This window comes from Loxodonta africana, chromosome 2 (assembly GCF_030014295.1).
Source record: "Loxodonta africana isolate mLoxAfr1 chromosome 2, mLoxAfr1.hap2, whole genome shotgun sequence".
Classification (NCBI taxonomy): Eukaryota; Metazoa; Chordata; class Mammalia; order Proboscidea; family Elephantidae; genus Loxodonta; species Loxodonta africana.
Window position 1 is genome coordinate 77,508,351 of NC_087343.1, and position 9,071 is coordinate 77,517,421.

A 9,071-nucleotide genomic window follows, 5' to 3' on the forward strand; every position below is an offset into this window, starting at 1 on the left:
AAAGCTGTTCCTCAAACAGATATATACAGTCCTTTCAAAACGGGCAGTATTTCTCCATAGCACAGAATAGCTGTCAGTCATTTTGATCTTCATCTTTATGACTGTGACCCACATAGCCTAACACAACAAACATCCTTTTCCATACTAAACTTGACTCATATTTAATAATAGAAGCAAAATTATTTTTAATTGAGCAACTATCAACTGTTACACTAGCCTAAAAAGCAATACAGCTGTTCTCATCAGTTATCTCAATGGGACATTACAGTTTTAACATTCCTTACATGTGAAAAGTACTGAAAAACAAAACGAATAATCTTAATTGGAGAGGAATCCACACAAGAATTGTCTTGCTATATAAATTGTATTCTTTCTAGCTAAGATTTTGGGCTGACTTTTGATTGGGAAAAAGCATTTTATAGCTAAGACCACAAAAAGGGTGTCGAAGCAGCATTTTTATTAAACAGTCATTTTTAATATTGGTGGGTTTATGGTAGATTGTCTTCCAGCTTGTACAGGCGTTTAGCAAACTTACCTCACACCCAGAAACCTAGATCCTCCAACCACACCGGGTACAAATCCTCCTTTGAATTACTTAGTTAAGAAAGATAATGTTTGTTCAATCGTAAATCGCTAATTGTCAAATCCACGCCAAACCGATACCAGGGAGTCAACTTTTTGCCTGTGAAAGGAGCAGGAGAAACAAGGTAATCACGTAGACTGGATTAAGCTGGTCAGCCAACTTGCTGAAATGCAGATTACCAGGTCCCACTCCCAGCCCTACTGAGTCGTTTTGAGGGGCAGGATTTGGGGGTGCATTCTGAACATAAAAATTTCCAGAAATTCTGAATCATGGTCTCACAATCTACCAAACCACCTAATCTGGGAAAGCAAAATTAACTTCACTGTTTTTGACGTTTTGGCAGAAGCTCATTCGGGCTGAAGGGGAATTTCTAAAACACTGAGACGATCGTTTGAATCTACACAGTTCGGGGAGCGGAGAACAGCTAAAAAGCGAGCACACAGCGGGCGCCAGAGGCGTTCCCCGGAAACACGAACAAGAACTTTCTTCTTCGGGAAAAGAACTTCGGGATCAGGATCCGACGGAGACAGGACGGACTTACTCAACCTTAACTGTGCAAAGAACCATACTTCTGACCCCTCTGTAGCCTTTCCCCGGCCTACTCGGGAAGCCTCTAGCCCAGAGTCTCTCGCTGCAGGGCCAAAAAGAGAAGACCCGCGTGCCCGTCACAATCGCCGCGACGCAGGGCCGCGCGTGCGTACCGAGGCGCCGAGCGCGCGACCAAGCCCGTTTCCTGACTTTTGGGGGGAAGTGGCGTTGGGTCACTTCCGGCCTCCCTCTAGCTGCCATCTTGCGTCCCCGCGTGTGTGCGCCTAGTCTCAGCTGGTCTGCCAGAGACCCCCTGGGCGCCAACCTTAGTCCCCCGCGCGGCCCCATTTCCGCTCCGACAAGGTACAAAAAGGCTCTGGACGCCGGCGTGGGAGGAGGACGGGAGCGGGGGCGGGAAGTTCCCGAAAGGAGCAAGACAGGGAGGGACAGGGCTCAGGAGAGGAAGGCGATGCGACGGACAGGCGCACCCACTCAGTCTGACTCTCGGGGGCGAGGTCGAGCCAGGGGCGGCTGCCCTGGGGTCGAGGCGACGCCGTCTCTTCCTCCACCTCGCGGCGGAACCCGAGGACAGGAGCCTCAGGTACCACGAGGCTTGCTGAGAGTGGCTGGGCCGGGCGGGCCCTGGCTAGGCCAAGGCCGGGCCAGGGCCGGGGGTGGGGGATGCTGACTGGGCTCGGGTTAGAGCCCTTGTTCCCGGGCCGCAAAGAGCGGGGCGTTCCCGGGGACGGGTGGGGGAGGTGGTGGTTCTTTAAGCTCCTTCAAAACTGAAATTGGGAGCTTTGCGGGGTGGATTCGGGGATCCAGGCCTCGGCCTGTGTAGGACATTTACTCCCCTGCTGGTGTCTTGGGAAATAATGAGCGTGGAAGGCTAGAGTGAGCTAGACCTTTCCCGCTGAGGGCTTTCTGTTTTCCTAGATGAAAGAAACTATCATGAATCAGGAGAAACTCGCCAAACTGCAGGCACAAGTGCGCATTGGTGGAAAAGTAAGTTTTAGTGATTTTCTTTGGAAGATTTTTTTTTTTCTTTCACATTTCTGGTATGGTCGATTTGTCACTGTCTCCATCAAGGGTTATTTACAGAGCTAGCAAATGGGGGAGGGAGTGGTGAGATAGATACATAGTAGACCTGTAGGTTGTATATTTGAAAAATGTGTAACAGGCAAGTCGAGATTAAAAGAACGCTTGCTTACACTGAAAACATTGATATTATGTGACTGTATTTGTGTTTTCAGCGTTACAGTGCTTGAAGTAAGAAAGGGGCTTGCTAATTTGATTAGTAAGAAAACGTCATTTCAATTAGATTATCGTTGTGGACATCACACCACATTTGGCATTTATTTTGGCTTAAATTACATAAAGTCGATGCTTGATTTATGTTTATGTATGTAGAGAGAGGGTGAAACTTGGAAAAGTGGAAATCTGTGAAAGAAGGAAAAGTCAAACACCTTTCACCAAAACAAGTGATAGAAAAGTGGTCAGATTGCACCGTCCAAGGTGGAAAACTTCTGAGACCTGGAAAAACAAGGAAATCCTTGTGGAGTTTTGGCTCTCACAGGTTTTGCTCTATGTGTTTTAATTTTACTATGCTAACTCTGAATTTGTTGATAAGTTTCATCTCCTTGCAATTGAGAGTTTATAGTTTAAGGTTCCAGGTAATTGCTATACTTAATAGAAGTTTGTCAGTTGAGACCATTGCTTTCTGAGCTACATGCAGTCCAGGATAATTGTATATTTCCTAGGCTGTTTGAAGATAGGTACATCTTGGAGTTTAAAAGCAGTGGCTATAGATTTGAAAATGTTGCCTGAGTAGATGTCTTTCAGTTTTTAACTTTGTGATTATGCTGAAACTGAGGGAATGGAAGTGATTGGTAGGGTTTTAAATAATCAGTATTGAATTAATTTGTTTTTCCTGGTAGATATTGATCATCTTTAAGGGGATTATTTTAATGAACTTGATAGGTTTCTAGCATGTTCTATGTAATTGAAGTCAGAAGTCCATCCTAAACAGAGGTCTACCTAGCTGCGTTGTACGTTGTGTTGGCACATTCCTAGTATTTAACAAGGTGTGGTAGCTTGTTGGAACAGAGCATGTCTTTACTTGGTAAAACTTGTAAAGCTTCATTGTACAGGTTTATTGCTTCTCAGTTTTTCTCACTTTAAGCATTTACTTTCAAGTAAAGGAGCCAAAAGTTGCACTTAGCCTCTCTTAAACTACTGGGTTTCGCCAGTAGTGAATTTATCCTGTTTTTTTGCTGAAGCTAGTAGTCTTCGAGATCCACACATCCCCATTAACAACAGTAGGGGTTTTTGTCCTTTTTAGCAGTTGCTGTAAGGTGGCCTTCAGGTGCCAGAAAAACCTAGCAAATTCTTTGTGGGTCAGGGTTTAAATGTTCTTATATTGTTGTCTTAAGCCACATTCCTTTTAATACAGATTTCAGAATCAGTAACCTGAATAATGTTCTTAAGTGCAGTCTTTTTGTTACTCTTATTACTAGGCTTTAACGTTTGAGAGGCATCACTGGAGGGTAAAGGAAACGTTTTTGGAAGTTTTCTTAAGCATACTTAAAAGATGATGTAGGAGTCAACTCTGAATTAGTTATATAGGGAGTATTTCTGTAGTCCTGGGAATATGGAAATAGGATTTTCTGTACCTTTTGACAAATTTACTTCTTATGGGATGAGAAATTAGGTGAGCTAGTTTTGCTTTAGAGAAAACTTTGAAGTACTTTGGTGGTGAGTGGTATAAAGGACATTTCATTATCTAATCAGCATTGATGATAACAGTTATTTCAGTAAAAATTTAATTCTACATATGCGAAGTGTATGAAAACTACAGGAGCAGTGCTGGGTTTTGTTTTTAGAATCTTATACTAAGTAGTTCCTTAGAGTCTTTTGGAAAGGACTCTCTGTAAACCAGATATTTACCTGACCACTTCAAGGTGATCTAAGTTTTTTGGGGGTGTGGTAAGCAGTTTTTTTTTTTTTTTTTTTTTTGGTAGCTATTGATATTTTCTTCAGTTAAACTGTGATGTATTTAAGCCCTTACTTAAATGTAAAGCCCCCAGGGGGCTTTTAAGCCTAGTGGGGGGTGGATAGTCATTTTTTTTTTTTTAACCTCTTTTCACAGTGTGATAAATACAGTGCAAAAGAAGCATTTTCAAAAAATATATAATGATGGGGATAAGTTGATGTGGGGGGTATCTGAAGAGTTAAGGAATGCATCACAGAAGTGGTGAAGAGCAGAATTTTAAAGGAAAAGTGGAATTGGGGTGGGCATTGGGAAACAGTGGTGTGAAGCTGAAGACTCAGTAAGTGCTGGGTAGCCTTTCCATGAAGAGCGTCGTGTTTGGGACAATCTAAAGGGCTTAGCCTACATGAGAGAGAGCTGTTATGTGGTTTTAAGCAGGAAATGGGTAGTTATATTTGCCTAGTTTTGAAAGTTTATAGGATAAATTTGAAAAAAAGGGAGATTGGAGACTTAGCATATAGGTAAAAGGGACCACAGGTTTTCCTGAAGCATCTGTTTATTCATTTATCATGTTATTGAGTACTTTCAGTGAGCCAGATACTGTTCTAGATACCGAGTTTATAGCAGTAAACACAACAAAAGCTCTCAAGGAGCTTAACATTCTAACAAGGGGGCACAGACATCAAAATATATTTTGTCTCTTATAGTAATAAGTGTTAGGAAGAAAGATGAACAATGATAGATACTGAGTGAGTGTGGGAATTGCCATTTTACATCAGGGGGTTGGAAAAGGACAGTCTAATATGGTGACATATGAGCAGAGATCTGCGAGAGGGAGAGAGCCGTGCAGGTGGTAGGGAAGAGAGGAATGGCTTGTGCAAAGGCTCTAGGCTTATGACCTGCTTGGCCTGTTTAAGGAACAGCAAGGAGATTTATTTGGGTGGAGAAGAGTGTACAGTCAAGGGTGGCATGATAGGGACTGGGGGGATATGTGGGCTTTGTAGGCTAAGATAAGAACTTCAGATTTTACTCCTGGGTGCTATAGAAGTCTATTCAGACTTGTTTGATTGTGTCATACACTTCCTTACCTGTGAATAGTAATTTGGATGTTTGTTTAATTTATGTTAAAGCAGAGAAGGTTAATACTGCTGTACATGGTGCTTCTAAATGAGGCTTTAAAAAATAGGACTTTCAAAAGATCATTAAGTTATATTGACAAAAGTAAAATTTTAGAAGATATTAAAGATTTGTAGTCAGCTCCTTTCCTGTTTCCCTTTTTGCTTTTGTCTTTGCCTTAACCTGCCTACTCACTGCATAAAAGTTGTGGTTATGAAAAAGCCCTGAAGGTCAGAAAAGAATTAGAAATAGCATCCGTTTGAAAATGTATGTAGAGATATAAATGTGCTGTTGCCTCTCCCTTTAGGGAACTGCTCGCAGAAAGAAGAAGGTGGTTCATAGAACAGCTACAGCAGATGATAAAAAACTTCAGTTTTCCTTAAAGAAATTAGGGGTAAACAATATCTCTGGTATCGAAGAGGTAAGTGTCAAATTTTATTTCTTCATAAAACAGGATTTGGCTAAAAAATTTTTAATGCTCATTTCTTAAATGATTTTACTCTGCTTCTAGCAGGGAATTTCCGATTGCTCTAGACTTAAAGTTCCTAAACATTCCTACCCTGTTAAATATCAGGGAGATTGCTAAATCCGAAAGCTACTAGAGGGTACATTCCATTCCTGGTAAAATTTTGCCTGCTGTTTTTCGTCATTCTCTGATTTTATAAAGTGCTTGACAGTGAAATACTAGATTAGTTAGCAGGACTTCAGTTTTTTGTTTAATAAAACATGTTTGATTTTAAAGGGAATTTAATAGGTGTTGCTAATTCTTAAAAATATTTCTTTGTAGGTGAATATGTTTACAAACCAAGGAACAGTGATCCACTTTAACAATCCTAAAGTTCAGGCATCTCTGGCAGCGAACACGTTCACCATTACCGGCCATGCTGAGACAAAGCAACTGACAGAAATGCTACCCAGTATCTTAAACCAGCTCGGTGCAGACAGTCTGACTAGTTTAAGAAGGCTGGCTGAAGCTCTGCCCAAACAATGTGAGTTTCCTCATTGTGGCTTTACTGGGGGTTACTCAGCACATTTCTGCGATATCAGAGTGCAGAGTGGATATTGAATATCTTTAAATGTGTTCAATAATTTAGTATGCTGTGACCATTATTCTTGATTCAGTGGAATGCTTGTTTTCTTCTAGCTTTTCTGCTTTGGATCAGAGACTTTTAAAAGCAATTTTACCTTAATTAGTTGAAAATGTCCTTTTTTTTTGGCTTCACTTATTACTACTTTTAGCTTATAATTGATTGAAAACACATTAGTGTTGAGTCGCTGGGTGGCACAAATGGTTAGATGTTTGACTACTAACTGAAAGGTTGGTGGCTTAAACCCACCGAGAGGTGCCTCAGAAGACAGGCCTGGCAGTCTGTTTCTGAAAGGTCACACAGCCTTGAAAACACCATGCTGTAGTTCTGCTCTGCACACATGGGGTCACCATGATTTGGAATTGACTCCATGGCAACTAACAATAACAAAAAGATAATGGACATATGAACATGTTTTTAAAAAATACATTAGCGTTAATTATCAAATCTCTTAAGTTGTGTCTATACAACTGGTATCATTGATAATGTTTAAGAAATGCCATGCCAGTATTCTGGTGTGTTTTTTTGTGTGTGTGATTAAACTATGGTAGGGATTTTATTCAGGGCAGAAGATAGTGCAGTCGGATAAATGTGCATCAGGATGTAGCAACTTTACGATGAGGCCTTCCGGTTAAAATTTTGAAGAATAGGAACTTGAAGGCATGTCAGAGGCTTATGATATGGCTTGTTATTTAGTCACCCATGTTTTTCTAGGCATTGACTCATTCTGCTTCAATTTATATTTTTATTGTCATATTGAGAAGCATAAGAGGTTCCAGAACGTCTTATTACAATAAGTAGGCTTTTGAAGTGTCCACTGAAATCCATATGGGGCTAGTACTATGAGTTCTCACGACTCTCCAGTATAGTTTAACTTTCTTGTATGGTAAAAGTGGATGCTTACCAGTCAAAGATGCTTTTAATTTTTTAATCATTTTATTTCAGGAAATGTGTACAAGCACATACTTTATGCAACGTGTTGTTCTACACGTCGGGTCTATAGTGGTGCACAAAGCCAACAGTATTTGAGAAAATGACCTCTTCATTTGCCTCCCAAAATAGATCTTACCATAATTTGGTGTGTAGGTTTGCTTGTGTCCTCGGGACTTCCTGTTGCTCTCATACCATCTCGGTTTAAAAGGATGGGTGTGGAATTTGGTTTGCTGGGTGTTACTGGTATTCTGTCCATTTGTAGACATCAGAATATTATCTCATTGATAGTAGAAGAGATGAAATCCCAAGGTTCCTATCGTTATCCTAAATGTAGCTGTGACAACATTTGGCTTTCATCTGTTCTTTTGGTTAATGTTTATTGAAGACTTGTACAAACGTGTAGCATTTACATTTCCCTTTCACAGCTGTGGACGGAAAAGCACCACTTGCTACTGGAGAGGATGATGATGATGAAGTTCCAGGTAGGAACCTTCAGTTGTGGTTAAACTATAGAGAATCTTAGCGTTGAAGAATAAAGAATCTGTATACTGTAGAAAAGATTATCCCTACTTGGGGGGTGGGTAAAAGGAAAGACAGGGAACTCACTTAGGAGAAAAATCATATTGTGTTATGTAATTAGGAGTTACATTTGTAGACTTGAGATTCCAGGGAGGTGTAGCTATGTAACTTTAAGTATTGAGTAAATAAGTGTATACATTGTGACTTAAATATAATACCTAAGATCCAAAATTTTATGAGAAGGCATGGAGAAATTAATTGTTCAAGTATCTTGGGATATAGCTATTCTAAAATACCCAACCCACTAAAATACACAGTAGAATAACCTTTGACAATTGTGAGGCATTGTTCTCTCTCAGCTGTTACTGTATAATTTACTTTGTTGCAGAACAAATATTAACTGGGGAGTAGAATCACAGAGTTCATAAATATTCCCACTGTGCATGGACAGATATCTTTAGAAACCCAGAGAAGCTTCAGAATCATCCTTGTATTCTTTGGTTCTGCCCCCTAAGTTGGCCAGTGTTACATTGCTTAATTTTAATTCTTGGAGTGGGGATGGGACAGGGATGGGTATATACGTATTTATTAAGCACGGTGTTTACATGATTGGCATGTTACTGGCTTTGCTTTTCCTTGTTGCACATACATTTTTCAGTGTGCCAAATGGATAGTGGTCTCGTTGGAAATGAAAACAAATGTTTTAGCTAAATTTATATCCTGATTTAAGCTTGGGAGGATCTGTTAATTATTTGTAGATATGGCTTTTTTCTAAGTTTCTTTTTTCTTTTTCTAGATCTTGTGGAGAATTTCGATGAGGCTTCCAAGAATGAGGCAAACTGATTTGAGTCAACTTCTGAAGAAGATAAAACTTGAAGAAGTTACTTGGAGCTGCTATTTTATATTATGACTGCTTTTTAAAATTGTTTCGTTTATGGATCTGATAAAATCTAGATCTCTAATATTTTTAAGCCCAAGCCTTTTGGACATTGCAGCTCTTTTCAGTTTTTGCTTATACATAATTCATTCTTTGCAGCCAATTAAGCTGAACAAGCCTGGGAATAAAATTTGAAACAAAGATTAATTAATAAAGTTCTTTGCCTAGTATACAGTCTTTTTTTATTATTTCATTGACTCTGATTTGTACAAGGAAAGCAAGATCATTTATGGAAAGCTAATTTTGACATGTAATACGACTAATAGCCTCAGATGGAATTTGACTAAAGATTTAAAATTATAGTATAACAAAGGTGGTATAATATTCTCATGTTTGATTTTTTTTTTTTTTTTCCCTTCCTGTCTAGCAGTCCTCAGA

At 39.8% G+C, this 9,071-nt stretch overlaps 1 protein-coding gene across 2 annotated transcripts; it reads left to right on the forward strand.

Annotated features, from left to right (window-relative positions):
* Positions 1 to 1,342: 1,342 nt before the first annotated feature.
* Positions 1,343 to 8,863, forward strand: BTF3 (basic transcription factor 3). Of its 2 annotated transcripts, none has more exons than XM_064273022.1 (6): positions 1,343 to 1,474; positions 2,048 to 2,116; positions 5,524 to 5,637; positions 6,004 to 6,205; positions 7,663 to 7,719; positions 8,553 to 8,863. In XM_064273022.1, exons 2-6 carry the CDS (start codon positions 2,048 to 2,050, stop codon positions 8,597 to 8,599), a joined length of 489 nt encoding a protein of 162 aa, XP_064129092.1. In that variant the 5' UTR covers positions 1,343 to 1,474; the 3' UTR covers positions 8,600 to 8,863. The 2 variants fall into 2 exon arrangements, with proteins under 2 accessions (XP_064129092.1, XP_064129082.1); XM_064273012.1 differs by lacking the exon at positions 1,343 to 1,474 and adding an exon at positions 1,506 to 1,712.
* Positions 8,864 to 9,071: the final 208 nt, after the last annotated feature.

Excerpts from the sequence above, each read along its gene's own strand:
- BTF3 (XM_064273012.1), top strand. The coding sequence starts at position 1,581 with ATGCGACGGACAGGCGCACCCACTCAGTCTGACTCTCGGGGGCGAGGT. Across the intron at positions 2,117-5,523 it reads AAGTGCGCATTGGTGGAAAA|GGAACTGCTCGCAGAAAGAA; the intron begins GTAAGTTTTAGT and ends CTCTCCCTTTAG. Across the intron at positions 7,720-8,552 it reads TGATGATGATGAAGTTCCAG|ATCTTGTGGAGAATTTCGAT; the intron begins GTAGGAACCTTC and ends TTCTTTTTCTAG.